Here is a 21,733-nt window from a genome sequence, read left to right on the forward strand (position 1 = left end):
GTCAGAACACTGTCTAATTGAAAGTCTGAAGGCCTCAACTATCTGAACTGTTTTTGCTCTTACAAGGAGACCATGTGTGAAGTACTCAAAAATAGCAAATAGCTATTCTTCAGTCTGTTTATAGCTAAGTTATTTCATTGTTTGCTTGCTTGCTTGCTTGTTATCAGATCACCAGCGTACCTGCAGAGACATTAATCCTCAGATCTTCCATGAGGCAGATAATTAGCACCATTCCCACTTTACAAACTGGAAACCAGGTGGAAAGGTTATGACTTACCCACAGCCACAGCTGAAACTAGTGTTGGAACCGTTGGTACAATTCCAGTCTTGTATGGGAATTTGGGGTCTGATCCGGTGCTTGGGAAACGGGGCTGCCTAATAACGCGTAAACAAACTTTAAAAGCAAATGTCTTAGTTTCCTTTCCCACAGACATACAGTAAAATAAGTTTGTCTAATGTAAATGTAAGCTAGTTAAGTTGGCAAATACAGTGCCAGTAAGTGTGCTTTGCGGTGTTCCAGATAAATAATAACAGTAATTCCTGTCCCAGTGATAGTAGTGAGACAGACATGAAAGGGACATGATACAGTGGAAATCAGAAGAGAAAGTAACCGGGGGGGAGGTTATATGTATTTTAATATTGGCCCAGTTTGGGTATTGCAGGAATTACTTTACTGGTGAAATAACAAGTCCCCACAGTTTGAGTAGTATATGGGAGCAAGTACTTGGTAATGAAAATATTTTATTCTCTGATCAGTTCAAAATAATTCTCTGAAATGCAGGGAAAACAGGCTCCTCCTCTTCCCCCTGTTGCAATAAAATGTAGTTAGAGGTTTTTCTCGGACCATTTTAACGTCAGAAAATCTCTGTTAATCAGAAAAGTCATCTTAATATCAGGGAAAATATTTCACAATAAGAACTGGTCAAGCTATGGAAAAAAACACTGGTTTCACCTAATCACTGCGTTAACTATAACTGAATCTTGCTGTTTAAATGTGTTGGTCGGTGATTCTGCCCAACTATTGTTGATATTCACAAATAATCCTTTAGCATATGTTCTTACCTCGTGGCTGTGCAGCTCGGATGAAGGTTGGTGATGCACCTGAAAGGAGCCTTAGATTCTAATATGCAAAGGTGGTGCTAGTCATTAGAGGAAGATGGAAACGTGGATCTCTTCCTTCAATAGATGGAGCCGAGTCATGACCCTTCCATAATAAATTAGCCATCTAGAAGGAAAATGTTCTGATACCCATATGACATGCATTTCTTTTGGCCTCTTTTTACTTTTGGCACCCTCTACTTGTCCCATTTGCTGTCTCTGGCCTTCTGGTATAGGAACCTGTAGGATTTCTTTGTTGGAAAATCAGCTTTATTCCTTAATTGGCCAGAAAAAGCATGGCATAGCTGCACTCCGTATTGTGATAATGCATCGGCCTAATTTCTGACCACCTCGGGAAGGATAAAAATCTCAACTGAATCACTGATGTGTACTAGCACCACCTGTGTTTAGGGGTGTTAGATGACACGGCCATTCTGTGACCTCACAGTACAATACTGAACTGCTGTGGAGAGTTTTCAGGTGGGTTTGAAGGAACAGTTTTTGCAGTCTTGCACACATTAATTTGCAGACACAGGTGTGAGCAACACGGAGAGCCCCGCTGTAACAGAGGTTTGTCATCTGCTGCTGTTTTTGAGCAGTGCTAACCCTGCTCAGAACAAGGTGTGTTTGATAGCACGATTAAAACAAGAGCCTGCCTAAAGCGGTGGTTTTCAACCTGTGGTCCGCAGACCCGTGGGGGTGTTGCAGACTGCGTCTAAGGCATCTGCCAAAGATGACTGATGAATTAAAAGTATGTGAATAGCCACACTTAGGATTTAGAGTGGTCTGCACCTCCATTTTAAATGTTTTTATGGGTCGGTAATTGAAAAATGGCTGAAAAGCACTGGTCTAGACTGAGATCCTCAATGTTGCTGATGAAGGAGAGGCTTGAACTGCTCTTTGAGACCGAAGTAGTTATTCAAGCGTTGGCTACATCTAGGTGGGGGTGAAGATGTAAGGCATGACCGGTCCAGGGATCAATTCCTAGCCTATGTATCTGGTACTTGGATACTACGGGAATGAGGGTTTCCATAGGGAGCTGCTTCTTGAGAAGCAAAGGAGGCTGGCCTGGGAGGTGGGGTACCAATGTGCCCATTCTCTTTGCTCACGCTTGGTGGCTGGCCATAGGGACTTCATTTCTGAAGCGCTATGGTGGAGAGAATTAACTCTGAAAGAAAGTGGTACAATAAAGCCCAAAACTTCCTGGAGGTCAGCACAGGAATTAGGTTGTTGTCTAGCCTGATTTGAGCTTTGTTCTTGGGTTGGCTAGCTCCAACTGCGAAACCTGCCAAACGAATTAATCCTCTGACACTGTAATGATTTGAAGGCAGGAAGCAACAATTTGTGAATAAACCTAATTGGCCAACGCACCCTGCAGGTGACTGGAAAGTTTGCTAGGGGCTGCGTTTCTGCCTTGGCTGAGGCGGGTGAGATAACAACTTGAGTGTTGCCAAAGTTTTCCCAAGAGGATGACTTTGTTCACTTTGTCTCTTACATGCATCAACTCGCCTGAGGTTTCTGAAACCAAGCCTCGTGCGATTGATTTTACCTAGAGCGTCATTCCCCTTCCAGCAACAAATGAGCCAAGTCTGGGTTTGGCACACGGACTCTGCTCGCTTTGGAAAGTTGCCCGCTCCTACGCCAGAGCTGGATTTAATCCAAAGCCTAATGGAACACAAGGGCTTTATTGTGATACAAACCCACCCCGCGTTAGGCCAGCATCTCCTCCCTTGGGCAGTTGCAGGAATGGTCTTTAGGCAGAGCAGGAAGGGGGCTGTGCATTATCTTTAACATGAGTGATGGTGCAGGAAGGATGCAGGGGTTTCTTAGAGCCATCTCTTTCCTTGGCCCAACGGTGGTGCTGGGACGAAGCTGGGCAAGAATAGGGCGGCCGTCATTCTGGTTTTCTGCTACTCTGTCCTCTACTGAGATGAAACCCGGTGCCTTCACCTCCTGGCTTCAAGAGGAAATAGAGGACGTAAAGGCGTGGGTTGAGATCTTTTCCTCTTCGAGGGACAAATAGAGGACATAAAGGCATCTGGTTTCGTATCGATCGAGGACAACCGCACCGTCCTCTACGATGTCCACCCTAGGTGGGAGACGGGCCCTTTTCCCCACTCCCAGGTGTGCTGCGTGACCCGCGGGAGATGCCCGGAGCAGGCAAGGTCCCACCCGGGGGCACCTGCACCGGGCAGGGGCTGCAGGGCCCGGGCAGCTGTGGCCTTAGGGTTGCTGGATCCCTGCCAGAGTCATGAAGAGACTTAATGGTGATGCCCTACAGATGTCTTGCGGCTCTCTTTAATGCTCTTAAACAGATAAACCGCCGAGAGTCAAAATGCAAGCAGAGCCCCCCCCCCTTGCAACCTACCCCACCAAAAAAAAAAATGGTTGCAACGTTTTGGGGGTCCCCCCGAGCCCGCCGCGCCCCGGACCCGCCGCCCGAACCCCCGTGCGCCGGCCCGGCTGCAGCGTCCGGCGGCCCCGCCCCCGCCTGTGACGCCACAGAGGGCGGGGCGGGGTCCGCGTTGCGGGCCGCTGGGGAAGTTTGTCCCCCCCGCGCCGCCGTCCGTCTGTCTGCCTGTCAGCGGGGCTGGGTCAGAGGTGACGGCTGCGTCCCCGGAAGCGGCGGCGGGCGCGGCTGAGGCGGCGGCGCTGCGAGCGGCCTGGTCCCGGGCGGGAGCATGGTGCAGAGCCGGCCCCGGCCCCCCCGCCGCCTCTGAGCCCGGCCGGGCCGCGCCCGCGCCCGGTAAGCACCCGAGGCGGCTCCCTCCATTGGGGGGGGCACACCCGGCCCTTCCCCCTCCCCCTCCGCGCCAGGTGCCAGGTATGGATGTGGGAGCATACGGATCTCGTTCTCCTCCCCGGCCTGTGTGCCTTGGGCGGGTGGCATCGCTGCCAGGAGCAGAGCTGCCCGCCCCGATGGGAACGGCGTGTTGTGGTTTTTCTTGTTAAAAAGGCATTGGGGCTCTTGCTTGCTGGCACTCAGAAGGGCGGGGGAGTTGGGAAAGCGCGTGGGGCGAAGCTCCCGGGGCGCCTGCTCTGCTCAGTCTGGCCTTGCGAGAGCCGGCGGGTCATGTTTGGGAAGGGTCGGCCTTGAGCGGCGAGCGGGACCTCGGGGTCCGGCGAGCTCGTGCAGCCGTGGGCTCCTCGCCGCTTCCCTCAGACTCGCGTGGCTAGCCCTCGTTCAGCGGCAGCACTGGCTGGCCTGCGGGACTTGAGGATTAACCGCTTGAAACGGCAGCAGTTGCCTCGATCTTCAGGTGAAGCCCGCGGGACGCTTCGCCCATGGACGCTGTGCTTTTGCGTTGTTGTGACTTAGGGGTGGTTTGTTAGAAGAGGCTCAATTCAGTTGTGTCACAGCATTATTTTCAGGGGTGTCCTAGGGTCGCTGTGTGGGTCTGAGACGAGAAGACGTGCGAAAAACTCGAACTCTTGGTTCCAGAATGAGACCAACTGGGAAATCACAAGAAAAGCGTCCTTTTCTACAAGCTGTTGGGATGCTCTCATGGACCCAAAGGAAGACAGCCTTGCGTCTTTGGCTCCCTCGGGCAAAAATGCCGTTTATTTCCTACTTATGGGGACTTTTCCCCATCCTGTGCCATCTATTCTTTTCCCAGAGCCTGGCAAAGGGGCTTTGATCCCAACAGCTGGTGGAAAAGCACAGTTTTCTTGCGATTTCCCAGTCGGTCTAATAAAATGTATCACTTTGGAACCAAGAGTTCTAGGATTTTTTTGTACATCTTCTAGGCTGTCATCCTTAACTTTGAGTTTCAGCTGCTGAGCCGCTCATCTCGGTCCATTTTGGGGTTGTGGGCTGCACCGTCCAGCCTGTTTCTTTGGCTGGCTCCACAGTGCTGTTCTGCCTGTTCTGTCACGTCGGGTAAAGCTGCCATTTCTTTGATCTGCCAGTCGCTGTCTGTTGTGATTCAAGTTGTGCTTGGGTCTCTCAGTCTCGCAGAAGTTCTCATTAGAAAACTAAAGCCTACAGGAGAGGAGCCTTCTGCTAACTCTTTTTTTTTTTTTTTGCTGATTTGAGTCTGTGTACTTTTTAATGTGTAGCCTTTAATGAAACCAGTATTTGCATCTGAACCTCCTTAAACCAGTCATTTGAAAAGGCTTTTGGTTACTGAGCTGTGTGAAATGCTTTTTCTTTTTTTTTTTTCTTTTTTTCAATGCTTTTTAGGAAGCTTTCCCAAAAATTTAAGGCATGTGGAATTTGTACAGTTCTCAGCATATGGTCCGAAGAATGTCTGTTTCTTGGTAGGAAACACACAGGTTGTATAACACTGGCTCCATTTTTTTTTAAACTAACTTATTCTTTGGCTTCTCATTTCTATACTGTCCTGTTAATGAACAATCAGGGAAAACATTTTTTTTTTTTCCAAACTGTAAAATCATCCTGCTCCAGTATCGTGACACTTCCTGCTTACGGTAATTGGTATTTAACCAAGCAACTTTTAACCCAGGGTTGTTGTAAGCAACAACATTGGAGGCATAAAAGTCAGTCCTACATGCAGGCTTGCCTTTTTTTGTCAGTCATAGTGCAGAAACTGCAACAACTTAAAACTCTGCTGGGAGAGAATTTCCGGATTTTCAAGCGTGGGTGTGTATCTGTCTGTCTGTCGCTAGATAGATAGATTTGTACAGCTGGGTGTTTTTAAACCATATTTATTCCCTGTTAAACTCAGAAGCTTGTGTCCACTGAGTTACTTTGGGAAGGTTTCCTGGGGCACTTTCATTTCCCTTGGTTCAAAGCTTCCTCCCCATCCCCTTTTCCTAAATCTTCAGATGCACTGATTTCCTTCAAGTCATTTTAATAGCAAGAACTTGTTTGCACTTAGCAAAATTTTTCCATAAATGTTACTTCAGTCTCTTATTTTACGAAGATTTTTTTTTTACATAATACAATGCTCTGCTGACTGCAGTTCTCAGGTGATTATGGATTGTGTTAAGTGCAAGATGTTGGACTCCAGCACACTGTAGTTGAGAAGGATGCTATATGTTTGGAATTTCCTTACACGTGGTTGTCTTGCTTAGAGACACACTAGTTTCTCCTTTCTGTTTTTAATTCAGTTTGTTTGCTTGATTTTTTTTTTTTAATTTCTGTCCTAATTATCTCTGAAAACCATTTGAACTCGCTGGTCTTCAGAGAGCTGTGTTTTATTTGTTGGATTATTGAGCTAGGGGTCAGGAATGTTAATGCTCTTGTTTTAATCTCTAGTCTGACCCTAAACCTCATTGTAGCTGTGAACAAGTCACTTTACCTCTCTCTCTACTTTTTATAGGTATGAGAATCAAGATGAATGCTGCTCATGTACCTTCCTTTAACTAACCTGCATTAACCTGTTCTCTTATTTCTGTGCCTTTTTTAGTCTATATATAAAGTCTGTGTTCATGGGTTTGATAGCAGGCTTGCAACTGTGATTATTCCTAACAAGGTTATATGCAGAGCACCCTAAATGGACCTGTATGAAAGCCAGTTGAGTTTATTTAGCTGTGGGGGATCATTTTGGAAATTCATGATCAAACTGCTAATTTTCTAACGGCCTACTAACTTTAATTTTAATTGAGAGAGGCTGTGATTCATGAGAGCAAAGAGATATGAAAACAATCTGGAAGGGCCTTGGATTAAATGTACATCTGAACATCATCCTTGATTGCTTAGGTGCACTATAAGCTGGTGAATCTGTATTTTTGCCTTACATTAGGTTGTAGTGATATAAGAATCTTAGTTGGGTATTGGGAATTCAGGGTTTTTTGTTAAAGAAGGCAGATGCATGTTTTTTCTTGATTCTTAATCTCACCTTTACTTCGGAGGCACATAGGGGCAGGAGTGGGAGGTTAACTGGGAAATCTGCGCTGAACGTTAAATCCAGAGGTTTGGGGTCAGGCTCTGAGCATGTCTGTAGAAAGCAGCTCTGCTCTCTGTTACTGATACAAGTTGTAGGCTGTTTATTTTCACCTTTCGGGGGCATTTTGATTCCTCAAGGATATGCTAAAGCAAACTCTGAAGTTCTTGGTTTTGCCCCATGGTGATCAGTGGTAGAAGGATGGAAAACATGGTAGAAACATGTCCTTTTTTCCCAATTCCAGATTTCTTAGTGTGGTAGCAAGTTGTTTTGAAATTCCCATTAGAACAGAAAATGTTGATTAATAAGCTACTTCTATCGCTGAAAGAAATCTATTTCAAAAGTTAGAAATTCTGACTCCACTAATAAAAATCCCATTATTTTATAAAAGGGAAGCCTGTGCATGTCTGGAGACTTGTGCTTTTCTTTGGTTTGTGTCTTGTAAGTTAAAGTTTTGGGGACTCTGGGGCTTTCTGTCCTGTTTCAGATTTTGGGGGAAAATGAGTTTATTTTGCTCAGCAATCTGCCTCTAGGTAACAGTTAAAAATATTTTTATTCAGTCTTGATTGTAACCTGGAGGGGGACTGTTTTATGCTTTAGAAGCTGCTAAATTCTTCAGGAGAATTACAACAGGCAGTGTTAGCTGTTGATCTTTTGCAGGTTTAATTTTAGCAATTTTGATGTTCTACCCTTGAGTCATGCCTTGAAGAAAATAAAATCTCACTTAATTTATTAGACCAGTGGGTTGGGACTTTTTTTTTTTTTTCAATCTACTAATGTTTCCTGTTTTTGATTGTGAAGGTTTTGAGATCAACACTGTGCTTTGCTTTTGTGTTGTTGTTACTTACGGCTGGTTTGTTAGGAGAGTCGCAATTCAGTTGTCACACAACATTATTTTCATGCAACTGTGACCGCTTTCCTAAATGCCATTGGATTATTAGCCGTGGGACATATTTGAAATCTGCACTTCTGGTAAACCTCAGCATCACTGTACAGCTAAGGTAACAGGCTTTTTAGAGGTAGTAAGTAGTTCAGATGTAAAGGTGTAAAGTCTTAAAGGGCCACTGACAAGCAGGTAGATCAGAACTGGACTGACCTGGTCACAGTGCTCTCATAGCTATTTTCTCCTTCAAATATTTCAGAATATCTTAATCTTTCATATCTAGACTGATAGTTTTTATGCACAGCAAAAGAGGAAAATGATGCTTGTAAAGAAGTGGCTTTTCATTTTCTAGTTTTCTAGGAGAAGCTTATAACTGGTGGGACGCATTTTAAAATTACAGAACACCTTGACAGGCCTCCATGTTTAAAATTTATATTTTGCTTTTCTCCCTAGCGATTTGGCATTCTAATCTTGGTAGCTACTTCGATGTGATATGCTGGTTTGGGGTTGTGAATGTAGCTGCTTGGATGTTAAGGCCAAGAAGTGGAAATTTATTAACGTTTACCTTTATTTATTAGCATTTTGTGTTTTTGGAGGAAACATCAAGTTCCCCTTATTTGCCAGGTCCTCTTGAAAGACTCATTTCAAGTGTTCTACCTTCATAACTGTTTTCATATATTTATTCATGAGGATTGAAAACTGTGCTCCCTTGAGCTTGCTGTATTTGGTGTTCTACCAGTGCCAAGAACGTGTTGCAACCAGGGAACAGGTGACTGTTTCCTGGTCTTCTTGCCTTCCAAGATAGTTACTGATGCTCTGCTTGCTTCAGATTCTGGTTTTACCCTTACCAGTGTCTCTTGTTTTTGGTGGTTTTGTTTTTTTAAACTGTAGCCTCAGCTCTATATCTCCTGGCCTTGTAATGTCTAGTGCAAGGAGAGCTATGCCTTCCCCGCAGTGTGTTTTTTTTTTTTCCTGTAGTTACTGACACATGCCCTCAACCTTAACTCAGATATAACATTGCTGTTTTTCTTGGAATTTCTGTCAAAAGCAAGGCCCTTTGGATTTTTTGGTTTTTTGTTTTTTGCATACTCTTTCGGCCTTGAGATTAGTATGGGCTGTATTAGTATGGGTTAAGTGTTTGCGAGGCCTGGTGTTGAGGGGACAAGTGGAGGGTTGCACACAGCGCCAGTGTTTGAGTCTCTTCTATACTTTGCATAATTAAAGAATGATACCTGATGGTTCGTTGCCCTTCCTCTGAGGAAGTCAGTGCACTATGCAGATATTTGCAGAAACATTCCTAATGTCTGTCCATCAGCGTAACTATATAAAACAGGTACAAGAAAGTTAAGTGAAGCTCATAAAATTGCACAGAGAGCCTGGAGCAGTTATAAAAAAGGAACTGGAGCTGCTCTCCAAATGGGGGGCTGATGGCAGCTTCCAACCAGACCTTACTAGAACCCAGCCAGGCTTGCCTGGACTGCTCAAAGACCCTAATAGCGTTGCCGAAATCTCTATAAACTACAGAGATGCAGCAGGCCATGTCCGTGCCCAGCTCCTGCTGTGCTGATAGTGGCCACAGGTTTTGTGCTACAAAGCAGCAGTCCCACAAAGGTGGTGCCCCCTCACCTCCAAATATATTGGTGTGAGGCTGACAGAAGTGTTTAGATATTCTTTAAAACGGAGTTGTACTTGAGTGCTGTCTTCCAGGCACGTTCCTATTCCAGCACTGATCTGCGTAGGAAGGAATCTGGGAGCACTGAGTTCCAGTGATGTTAAAAACCTAAGGTGTATGTGTGTGTCCCACACACCCTTCCAGATGCTCAAAGGGCCCTGCTAGCCTTTGAAAATTGCAGGGAGCAACACTTTCTGATTGCATTTAAAGCCATTCAGTTTTATGTGAATATTAAGCCACAAGTGCTTGAAAGCTGGTGCTCCTGTAACACAAAGAATTGACCTAATGCATTTTTTTTTTTTTTTTGGTATTGTAGCTTTCAGCGCGTCAGTCTTTGTGGCTGAGTAAAACCCCTTGGGGAACAGGACTTCTAATGAAATTGCTGGCAGTCCCTTAATTTTACTAGGAACTGCAGTGCTGTCTTTGCTGTTGGGTGACATCCTGCTTTGATTAAATGCTGTAATAAACCTTGCATCTGTGTTAGTTTTTCAAAAAGGAAATTCAGAAGGGACCACTTGCTGAACTAGCTTGGCTTGTGGGTTTTTTGTTTGATCTGTTTCCATGTTGACATGCGTCTCTGCTGTTCCTAAACTGAACATTCAGGATTTTTAAGCAGGGTGAACACTTCAGACATTTCCTCAAGTGGCATCACATCCTGCCAACAGCGAGATGGGAGACAGAGCTTTAGGAGTAAGGGCCATTGCTGCTTTATTTTGTTACCTGAGGCAATTCTCCTCTTGTGCCTGCCTCTTACCAAGCTAGCAGCAAAGCTTTTCTTTGTTTGTGCACTCTGGTGGGATGTGTTTTAATGTCTGTCCACTTAACCTTCTTTTCCCGCTTGCTCTTCTACAGCCCTTTGCTATCCCACACTCCCATGCTCTTAAGTATTTTTAGAGTTGGATGCTTATAGTGCTGTCAGCGATTCATGCTGACGCAGTGCCTGGCGTTCCTGGTCTTTGGAAAGTACTTGGAAATCACTGGAGCGAGACTGAGCTCTGTGTTGTGAAATAACTCCTTTTTTTAACGAGGAGGTTGTAGGGGTGAAGCTGCATGTGTAAGGCTGTGCTGTGCTGTAGCCACAGGAATTCAACCTTCTCTTTACTGAACTAACCTTTCCCTCCCCTAAATCAATGTAATTTTTTTCTTCCTAGAAAAGAGGGACTGAAACTTCCTTGTCAGTAAAATATTAGGAATACATGGGAGGAAAAAGAGAGGCTGCAGGCCTCCTGCAGTGTATGGGTCGCATCGACTACGTGCTTATAATGAGAAACCGTAAGGTGTACACGTGCAGAGAGCAGAATCCCTGACTTCATGAGACTGATCAAGGAATCATTTTCAGCCCAGCCTTTGAGAGCTGGGGATTAACCTTACCAATGCCATGCTCATGAGCTGCTTGTCTAGCAACTTTTCTGTGTCTTTCAGAGCTTGCATATACAGCATAATTGTCCTGTCCTTCTGGATGCTGCAGAGATTAAAAGACCTTTTCACAGGACTACAGATCAAGCAAACCCGTTTCTCTTTATTTGCTTTCTGTTCCCCGCTTGCGCAGCTTCTGGAGTGGATGCCTCAGAGCTGCGCTTTAACACTTGGTTGTTTGTTTTCTTTGTGGGTGGAGATGAGTGAACTCCAAAAGAACTTTGTTCCCTTCGCTGGCATGCTGGAAAGATTAGCTCATTCAAAAGAAATGAGGAATCAATAGGATTAAATGGCAGCTCCGGTCCAAAAAGTTCTTACTCAATAGCCATGCTCTGTGTAAGTCCCATCTTTATGTATTGACTTGAGTAAGTTTATATTTCTGTTGATCCTGCAGAACCAACAGAAAGGAGCCAGTTGGATTCTCTTCTTGCTCACTCAGTAATAGAATTGTTAGGGGTTTCATTTACGAAATCTTTCATGTGTGAGCCTGAAATGCTCCATCCCAACTCAGATCCAAGTTTACAGGTCTTAATGGTGGAAAAATTCTGTCCGTCTTCTTTATGAACTCATCAGATTTGGGCTGCACTTAACCAAGATGCAAGTATTTCATGCCTTCACGAGGCATTTCACCTTGTCACTTTTCAGAGTACAGTAGCATTTTAGAAGTGACATTTGTTTGGTGTCACTGCACAGTGCCATCATCGGTTTCACACATGACAGAGACAGGTGTTTAATGCTTTTTTTTTTTTTTTAAATAGATTTTGGCCTCCAGCATGGAAGTACAGGGCTTCAACTGAGAATTTGCAGACCCTGCTCTGCAGGCTTCATTAAAATCGGATTTATGTAGTAATTTTACTAATTCAAGTACATGTGAATGGGATCCAAAAGTAGTTGCACAGGCCTTCTCCTAACAAGAGCTGAGAAAGAAAGCAAATGAAACGAGCTATATGAACAACAGGTTCCCGTTAGCTGGCAGTGATAGAAAGCTTGTGTTAGAAGTACTGATTCTGTTGCAAGTGGTGGTGGTGTTCTTTCAGTTCTTTTTTTTGCTTAGAAGTTGTATTGTTTGGGAGAGTGGCACTTCTTAAAGCTTTGCTTTCTCTCTCCTCTTTTTTTTTTTAAAGACTTATTTTTATGTTTTCCAAGCAGAACAGTCCAACACAGATCATACTTTATGGCTGTTTAACTGGGTCTTATTTCAGTGAGCGTGACTGCATTTTTCTGTTAATTGGCTGACACTAAGAGATATTTCTTCCCCATGTCACTTGGTTTTACTTTTCTTTACTTTCAGGCGGATCTAATCAGAATAATGTTCTGCATAAACCCTTTGGAGAACCTGAAGGTTTATATCAGTAGTCGACCTCCTCTTGTGGTCTTCATGATCAGCGTAAGCGCCATGGCAATAGCTTTTCTGACGCTGGGTTACTTCTTTAAAATCAAAGAGATCAAGTCTCCAGAGATGACAGAGGTATAGTATGAACAGCCTGTGTATGCAACGTACACAGTTCTTGGGTTTAGTGTTGGCATACGCTGCCTTAACAAACTGAATTAACCTGTTTTTCTGAAAGTAAATACCCAGAATATCTCAGTTTACATCACTGTTTTGTTTATCTCCAGCCTGTAAGTGGGTGCTTCCTTTTTATAAAGAATAGTCTTCATTTTTAATTAATTTGATAAAGAGATGGATAGTGGCCTTTAGGAGGCTACATTAATTCTAGTAATGGAGTTTATCTTTTTTTATTATGTTCTGAGAAACAGTATGTTCATGGAGCTGCTCTTGTTTCTGGTGCAAGTTAACTTACAAAATTCTTCCACAATTGGGATTATGGACATGAGAGAGGCTTAAATGGCAATTCCTTGTATCCTCTGTGGAACAGAATAGAGTTCTTGGGTAGAATAAGTCAGTGTTGAATATACCAACATTACTTCAGCTGTATATGTACAGTAGTTATACTGGACTTCCTACAGCTTTGAAAATAGAGAGACAGTCAGTTGGTGTGTGATAGGAATCAGAATTGCTTTTGATTTAACAAATAAAGCTAGGTATGTCTCTTTCTATGGAGAGTCAGTTAGTTGGAGTGTGATGGGAATCGGAATGAGCTTTTGATTTTAATAAATAATGCTAGGTATGTCTTGTTGAGATTTCAGTGAGCGTGTTTCTATTCACTGATGTTGGGGCTGGACTGAATTTGTATTTCAGTGATATGTAGATTTAAAACTCTTGCTAGCCTCATCTAACCTCACTAATCTAATAGAAATCTTGCTTCTTTAAGGACTGGAATACATTCCTCCTGAGGTTTAATGATTTGGACTTCTGTATATCAGAAAATGAAACCTTAAAGCATCTCATCAACGACACTACAACTCCAGAAAGTACAGTGACTAGTGGACAAGCCAGATCCTCTACGCAGTCACCACAGACTCTTGAGGACTCTGGCCCAATAAACATCTCTGTTACAATCACTCTGACACTGGACCCACTCAAACCATTTGGCGGGTATTCCCGTAATGTCACACATTTAAGCTCCACAATTTTTGGGCACCAAATTGGACTTTCAGGTATGCAAAATGTAAATATTTGAACTGTGTTTATAATCTTAGAAATGCTAGAAAACAGTATAATATTCATCCAGTTTTTTTATGAGGAGATGGATCTTTTTCCTAGAATTTATCTGCCTTGCCAATGTTGTCGTCATGTAGCAGGGGAACCTACATGGTTGATTTTGATAAATTTATTTTATTTTCCCTTAGGTTCAGAATGGTAGGGGTCATGTAGGCCTGCTGATTAACAAGATGATGCTTTGCAGTGTAAAATATTTACTGGAGAGACTTTTTAAAACGGCAGAATTCTCTGAAAGAAGCTGCTACGTGCTCCCTTAGCAGTCCCTGCTCTGGTATACACTGAAGCTCTGGAGATTGCTCCCCAGTCAGATTTAGTGCCAGCTGTACACAAACTAGAAAGGCTGTGTTTGTGCTTTAAACAAAATATAACACAAACTTCCTAGGGACTGAAGTTGAGCAATTGAAAAGCAGCAAGTAATGATTGTTAAACTTTTCAGTGAGGCCAATTAGACAGATCCATTTGTAGGGATTTACTAGAAATGGTAAATAACACCTTCTTATGGTCAGCCCCTGCAGGTATTTAATGGGGTTTTATAATGGTGTTGTGAAATTAAGATGCTTGTATCTAAGAGATCCTGTAGCAAACATGCTGCAGCTGAAAATCTTTATTGCTGATGGTAAGTATCTCTCTTTAACTCTTTCCCAAGCTACATAATACAGTTTTGATTCAGGCCACCTGAATTTAAACTGTGTGTTAGTTACAGATTCATCCCTGTGAACCAAACTGTATCACCTCTTGGAGACCCCAGTGGTGATCTCTGGGCTCTGCCAGCTGGCATTGCTGAGCATGTGAAGGCACTTGTCTTTGGGTGGTTATATGTCTTGTATGGAATTTTTCAAAGTAAAAATGGAACTCTAGGAAAAGCAGGTGATAAGTCCAGGTTTGGGGATGAACAAGCCTAGCCTTTTGGTATTTGTAGGAAGGAACTTTCCAAAATCAAAGCCTTAAAGATACAATTGTGGTAATAGCAGATGCAGGTGTAATTGTGTCGAATAAGGGTGTGGTTGCAGGGGGGAGGGTGTTCAGCAGAAATGGGAGCTGTTTTCAGTTTACTCCTGCTCCCTCTGAATGATGGCCCCAAAATGCCACCACCATGCCAAAATGCTGGGTTTGGGCCCAGCTGTGTGCCCTCTTCATCCTCGTACTTGCCACTGTGTTTCCACTGTCAGCACAAAAACCACTTTTCTTATTCTAAAAGGCAGAGAATCCCACGAGGAGATAAACATTACATTCACCCTGCCTGCTGCTTGGAATTCAGACGACTGTGTTCTCCATGGGCACTGTGAGCAGGTGGTATTCACAACCTGTATGACTGTCACAGCAGCCAGCAATGTGTTTCCTGTCACAGTGTAAGTGAATCTCTAAACTGTTGTTCTTAGCAGTACATAAGCAGCTTCTGTTTAATGACTTGGATGCTTTTCTTCAGTGTGCCCATGAGTACCAACGGTGACTGTGAAAGTAAGGTGATCCCTTTTCCTTTGCTAGGATCACAGGAGAACAGGGCTGGCAGGGACCTCAGGAAGTCAACCCACTGCTCGAGGCAGAATTATCCCTGCCTAAGCTGTTCCAGACTAATGTATTTCTAAACCTGCTCTCAAAAATGTCCCATGATGGAAGTTCTACCCCTCTCTAGGCAATCTGATCCAGTGCTTAAATGTTCCTAGAGATACTAACCTGTTGATTCTCAGCCAGGATGCTGTGCACCCTGAGATCCTCTCAAGGGTACCACACAATGGTACACTGCCAGGTGCGCGCAGACGTGATTCACAAAAGATTTCAAATGGGAATCTATAGCGTCAAAAACATTCTGACCTGTGTTGGTCTTTCTGAGTTCTTTGCAGTCAAAAAACTCTCTTATTTTTCTGTAATCAAAAAACCAGTGAAAACTGAGCAGTGGTGTCTTCTAATGGGTGTAGAAATACTGTAATAGTTAAGACTTCTTGGAGATGACTCTACCTGGATTCAGTAGGAGCTGATGGTTACAGCAGACACTGGAGGTTGTAAGATCTTCAGGCCTCAGTGAGAGTTGAAATAGATAAAGACTGGAAAATAGAAGGTACATTTATTAAAACCTTTTTTTAAGATGGGACAATGAGTACAGCTATGTATCCAGCAGGATAACTAAGGGTATTAGATCCTTTTATATCTATCAGTGAAAACCACTATGTTAAAAACTAGGTTTTATTATCATCATCTCTTATTGCTAGTTTGTTCAATGTCCAGGTTACTAGTGACTAAAATTTTTGATTACTATCTGGTGACTGGTGGAAATGTGGTCTGTTTTCTCCAGTAGAAAGATGGTCAAATGGCAGAAACAAGTATCCTAACAGGTCCACCTTTCTTGACGTGCAATGAGGAGACAAGGCTCAAACGTATATGCCAGCGAGTGATAGGTTTTCTCACATAAAGGCACTTTCAGAGGTGGGGTGGAAGCTGTGTGAGGAACCTTACACAGAAGCTGTCTGCACTGTACCCATTCTGCAAGTAGCACAGACCTTCATTCAATAAACAGTGGTGATAAAATCCATGTGTACAAAAAAGAAAAAGAAATGAAAAGCGGATTGAGAGCTGGGTTCTTAAAGAGTCGCATCACCCAGGCCCTGGTGGCGACAGGCTTGGTCTTCTGTACGTGTACCAGGATTCGTTATCTCCCAAAGAAGGTACACCCTGACCACAGTATTCATGTGCTACAAGAACTCAAATAGGGTTTGCCTTCAGGCTGTATCAGAATAAAAAAGGGAAACTGATATGTTTAAAAACTAGCACATAAATTATTGTTGGCTGACGCCTGGAACAGTTCTCAGTGAAAGATGTAGGCTGATACCAGCTCTGAACTTGTCTTTGCTTAAGCGGTTATATTTTGCTGTTATGCTATGAATGATTCTGAACAAAGCAACAATTAATGCAGCTGAAAGGCAGAATGGGTCTAAGCATATGTTGAAAGTTACCCGTACAAGACAGAAAATAGCAATTTGTCTGTTTTTGTTTGTTTTCCAGTCAGCCACCACATTGTGTCCCAGAAACATACAGCAATGCTACACTCTGGTACAAGATTTTTACTACAGCCAGGGACTCGAATACAAAATATGCACAAGATTATAACCCGTTCTGGTGTTACAAAGGAGCCATTGGAAAGGTCTATCATGCTTTAAATCCCAAGCTAACTGTTATAGTTCCAGATGTAAGTTCCACCTGCTTTCCTGTGCTCTCACGAATGTTTGTCTGGTATCATGTTAATTAGATAAGGTACTCTGTTCCTCAGGTCCTAAACTAGTGAGTGATGTGGCACTGCTTGGCCAGAGCTCTGACGGAGACATCTGCATTTCATGGCACCCTCTGTGTATCCCATATTTACCTCTCAGCCTCGTTGGCTAAGACCTGCATTTTCAAATCTGGCTGTTTAAAAGGTGCTACTAGTGGGAGGGTGCGCACGACTGTAGGAACAGTAAAATTACATTAAAGTAGTTGTAAAATTGCATTGAAGTAGTTGCTAATCTACATCAAATATTTTAACCCTAATTGAAAATTTGGGTCCATCTTCAATGCTGAAACATGGGGCTGCTTCCTACCTTAAACTTTAAGCTGTGCTTTGGCAGTGTGAAGGATATCCTACGCATAGAGAAAAGAAGCTAGATTGGAGAGGTGGATTCTCCACTTATCTGCTCAGATGCCACTTGAATGTGAAACACCTTCTCTGTGTACAGAATCAGTAAACTGTTCTGTTTCTCTTTGCAGGATGATCGCTCTCTAATAAACTTGCATCTCATGCATACCAGCTATTTTCTCTTTGTGATGGTGATTACAATGTTCTGCTATGCAGTTATTAAAGGTAGACCAAGCAAACTAAGGCAAAGCAATACAGAATTCTGCCCTGAAAAAGTAAGTCTGGCTATGATAATGCACACAACATTGATTCTTGTCAGGGCAGAAAGAAAACATCCTTTTTATATGTACTGACTTGACGTTATTGGTGCATGACTCCAGACATGCTGACTTGATCCTCTTTCAAGGAGATGCTAGCATCTCATAACATGATGCAGGCTGTAAAAGCTGCCTGGTTCTTTGCATTCATTTCCAGACCCTGGAGGTCATGGAACCTTCTATCTTAATCTTTCCAGAGCATAAATGAAATACCCTGATTAATGCTGACTACACAGGGGATTCCTCTGTCCACTACCGCATTCAAACCTTGAGGAAATTGCTTAACCTCTTTGTGCCCCTATTACCATTTTTTTCAAGGAGCACTGTAACTCAGTACTTCCACAGGGTGATCATTTGCTTAATGAGTATTTGTCCAGTGATTGTAGCTCCTTACATTTAAGACTTTTATTGTATGAGTGTGCAATATTAGCTGAAGTTCACTAAATGCAGTAGTGATTTGGCTTTTCAGGTATCTCTAAGTATAACTTGTGTACACTGTATGTACAAAACTGCGGTGTTTTTATAAGCTCAAGTGAAAACATTGAATGTGCAGCTTGGAATGGTCCTAATACTTTTATCTAAAGAAGATGGGAAATTTTCGTTATACGAGAACTAGTTCTTTTGGGTGTAATCAATGTCAAATGAAATTAATGTTACTGCTTTGTTACTGGTGTAAGGCTGTTTTAATTATTATAGATTAGAGGTGCATTTTGCTGAAAGCGTTAGATACGGTTACATTTAACTTTGTAAGGCCTTTGGTAGATGTTACACTTGAGACATGATTAACCCATCAGTCATGTCTTAGTTCGTAACCGAGCCACACATTGATGCAATTAATGGTACAGTTAAATGGAGAATAAGTCACAAAATGTGTAATAATTTTGTGGCTGGCTCTTTTTGTGCCATAAATTGAATGTATGGCCAGCACTGATCAGATGAACAACACACCCAAGGCTGGACGTGCTCGTCCAGCTGACTGGTGCTCTGAGCTAGGTGCACCGGTGCCCAGCTTGTTAATTACCAGTGTAGGGGGAACCTGTCACGATCCCTGCCTTCCCCTGCACTGGTAAGAGGGTGCAGTTGAGATCTGATCCCCGATTGCACAGTTGTGCCTCTTGTCATGCACATGTAAGTGGTTCTTGTTATTGCAGATCAGATCCCATCATACCTTAATTGAATGTCTGCCAAGGGCCTCGCAGAAAGTTATAGTTATATAAGGGTTCTCTGGATGGCAGTGGCAGATATTCTAGTTGCATGGAGATAAGTAATGTGCAAATATTGTTGGCTGTGATTGTTTGAGTGTAATCAGCTGTTTTGTTTTGTTTTTAGGTTGCTTTGTCAGAAGCATAATCCATCGTCTCCTTTTACCGAAAATGACTGAGAACCATAATCATTGCCTGCTGAACCCAGAATGGGTCTTAACACTCTGTGAATACATTATCTTGCAATGTTGGTTTATTCCAACCAAAGACATTTCAAGTGCCTGTAATTGATTTGTACATATTTATAGAAGTATATTCAGAACAGGTCAGATGATGCACTTGTTCCGCATTGTAGTGCGGCCAGAATCTTTCAATCTTTACCTGTGGACATAGCCGAATGTTTGTGTAGATATGTTTAGTGATATGGCTACATATAGTCAGAGCAAGATATTTTTGTCTAGCTGCATCTGGGCAGGGTAAGATGCCTTTGCAAATGTCTCAAAAAAGAAAAAAAAAAAAAACAACCAACCTCTCATCATCTCTGTTTTTGCCCAATGATATGTACAGTGTGTTTGAAACAAGTATGCACCTTTGATATAATACTGCATTTCCAAAGCCACTGATTGACAACATGTTTAATGTGTAGGTGTGGCTTCTATCTTTTTTTTTTTCTTTTTATCCATTTGCGCCTGGCTTGTAAGAAAGATATCCACAGTTTTAGATCTTTTGAAAAAGAAATGCATATTCACACTTTAATACAACAGTAGGTAGGACAAATTTGTGCTTTTATCCATCCTAAGGAATTAAAATGGAGTCAAGTCCCATTTTTTTTTAATTGAAAAATGCTCAGTTTCATTTTTCACATGCCCAGTTGAATGGTAGAGCATTGATTAGCAGAGGGGTTGTATAGAAAGCATTTCACTTAGCTTCCTTTGCACAGTCTCTGAACCAGGAACTTCTTTGCACAGAAGCTTTCTAGACAGTCTCCAGAAAGTGAAGTTTTAAAAAAAAAAAAAGCATTTTAGTAATCAGTTAGGGCTCCGTGCAGCTGGGGACAAGTATAAATAAGAAAGGGAAGAGAAATGCACAAGACCTTGAAGACCATTGTAATGCTTCATTTTGGGACCTCCCATCCATCCGTCTCTTGAGGGCAGCTGAAAATGACAAAGTTTTATTCACTTTGTCCAGTTCTTATATAATGCTGTTGGGTGAGGCAAAGCTGACGAATACTGGGCTAATCCTGTGGTGAATAAGCTGAAGGAAACCTTGCTCATAGACTCAACATTGGTCTGTGTCCATTCTGGAATCCAAGTAGTTCTTATTTCTTGGAGTGCTTTTTATTCTGAACCTTTATTTTCCATTACGGTCTTCTGCAGTCTCTCTCCAAGCAATCCACCAGTAACTTCTCTAATTCTCACAAGTCAGGGGTTTTCCTATGGAACTTTCCACCACTGCTTTTAAAATCTCACTGGTTGCCTTAACAACCCTTCATGCCATCTTTCCTCTTTCCTGTCAGGTACCATCATTATAGCTTTGTAAACAAGTGCATCTATTTTTATCTTTGCTAGGTTTAGCTCTGCGGTGTGTGTGATATGTGAAACAATAAGCCCATATCCAAAAGGGCACTAGAGTGTTCTGTAGCCCATCACAGAGAGGTCCTTCCTGTTTTGGAGAGCTGTACTAATTTGCGTGCATTTTCCAAATGTTTCAAGTTTAAATAATTTGACTTTTCTTCAGGGAAATGGTTCCTTTACACCGTTTCACTTGCTTATACGGTGTATCGGTCACTTCACAATTTATTTATTCCCCCCCCCCGCTGAGACAATAAGATTTGAGCTTTAGAGACAGCCATTTAGTTTGGAGTCCAGGCAATAAATAAGGCTTCCATTCTTAGCTTATGCTGCTATTTACTAGTAAAACGTTACCAAACCGAAGAAGTAAACTTAAATGTAGCTAGAAGGCCTAAAGTCAAGAGCATTTAGACTGCTCCTAACTTCTGCATTCCTAGCTGTTTGCTTTGTCCTCATCTTTGAGATCTACTCAGAAGTGATTGAGAACTGATGAGTTGGGGAGAGGAAAGCAAGTGCGTTGGTCAGTGTTGGTGAGAACCAAACACTTCCACAACACACATTGATTATCGTGTTTAAAAACAAGATGTATTTTGGCAAACTGCAGTGAAAACCCTAAAAGCCCTGAAGAGAAATAACCAAACTTGAAAGCACAATTTGACTTCTTGGGGGAACCACATTTTTGATGGAGATTATATTCAGTAATTACAGAATCTGCCTGCTTTAAAACATACCTACAGTCAAACCCAGCAACAACTGCATTGAGAAACATCAAAGCTCTGACTGTGACCTACCCATCCAAGGGGAGGAGTGTTAAGGGGGTATGTATCTTTTTTTCAGCCTTACCTTACCTCTTGGTACCTAGTATTGCAGTATAAGGGAGGGGAGGGGGGAAGGAAGACCCAGCAAGCCAAGACTGTAATACTTAGAAATAATGGCTTGTACTGAGGCACAATGTACAAAAGTTAAATGCAGCCAAACAGAAGGGTAAAAACTTCTTATTAAAGTGGTTGTTCGGATCATATTGATCTTTCCTTTGTTTTGTTTTGTTTTGTTTTCTTTTTCTTTTTAACTATGACTTGAATCAGTTTTGATTCTATTTGTAAGTGTTTTCTTGATAGAAACCTGCCATTTCTGTTGCATTTTTCTTTGGCATTACATAGAAAAATCTGAGCCTTGATTTTTTTGTTTTGTTTTGTTTTGTTTTTTTTGGGGGGGGGTGTTTTTTGTTGTGGTTTTTGTTTTTTTACCCTTCTCTGCAGGTGAGGTAGGGTTAAGATGGCTATTTTTTTTTCTTCAGTTTTTTTGTTTTGTTTTGTTTTTTACATTTCACTTGTCTTGTTGCATGATGGTTAATAGCTGATTTGGAAATTACATTTCTCTCCTAGATTAATTTTTGTGTTTGTAAGATGTGCATATTGCTTTGCAGAATAATAAAAAAAGAAAAAAAATATCTTGGTGTCTATATCTTTACTAATCAGCTCCTCTTTAGAGGTGTCAT

At 42.4% G+C, this 21,733-nt stretch overlaps 1 protein-coding gene across 2 annotated transcripts; it reads left to right on the top strand.

The window, feature by feature from the left end:
* Positions 1 to 3,630: 3,630 nt before the first annotated feature.
* On the top strand, positions 3,631 to 21,670 carry TMEM248 (transmembrane protein 248). Of its 2 annotated transcripts, none has more exons than XM_090026037.1 (7): positions 3,631 to 3,922; positions 12,210 to 12,386; positions 13,192 to 13,477; positions 14,740 to 14,890; positions 16,539 to 16,722; positions 17,277 to 17,420; positions 18,792 to 21,670. In XM_090026037.1, the coding sequence occupies exons 2-7, from the start codon at positions 12,228 to 12,230 to the stop codon at positions 18,810 to 18,812; spliced, it is 945 nt and encodes a 314-aa protein (XP_089882163.1). In that variant the 5' UTR covers positions 3,631 to 3,922; positions 12,210 to 12,227; the 3' UTR covers positions 18,813 to 21,670. The 2 variants fall into 2 exon arrangements, with proteins under 2 accessions (XP_089882163.1, XP_089882160.1); XM_090026034.1 differs by having other exon boundaries at positions 3,633 to 3,844.
* The last annotated feature ends 63 nt before the right edge of the window (positions 21,671 to 21,733 follow it).

The sequence above is a fragment of the Crocodylus siamensis genome, chromosome 13, assembly GCF_052110815.1.
Source record: "Crocodylus siamensis isolate JL-2025a chromosome 13, ASM5211081v1, whole genome shotgun sequence".
Classification (NCBI taxonomy): Eukaryota; Metazoa; Chordata; order Crocodylia; family Crocodylidae; genus Crocodylus; species Crocodylus siamensis.

Coding starts and splice junctions, on each gene's coding strand:
- TMEM248 (XM_090026037.1), top strand. CDS start 12,228: ATGTTCTGCATAAACCCTTTGGAGAACCTGAAGGTTTATATCAGTAGT. Junction 12,387..13,191: donor AGTCTCCAGAGATGACAGAG/GTATAGTATGAA, acceptor TGCTTCTTTAAG/GACTGGAATACATTCCTCCT. Junction 16,723..17,276: donor TAACTGTTATAGTTCCAGAT/GTAAGTTCCACC, acceptor TTCTCTTTGCAG/GATGATCGCTCTCTAATAAA.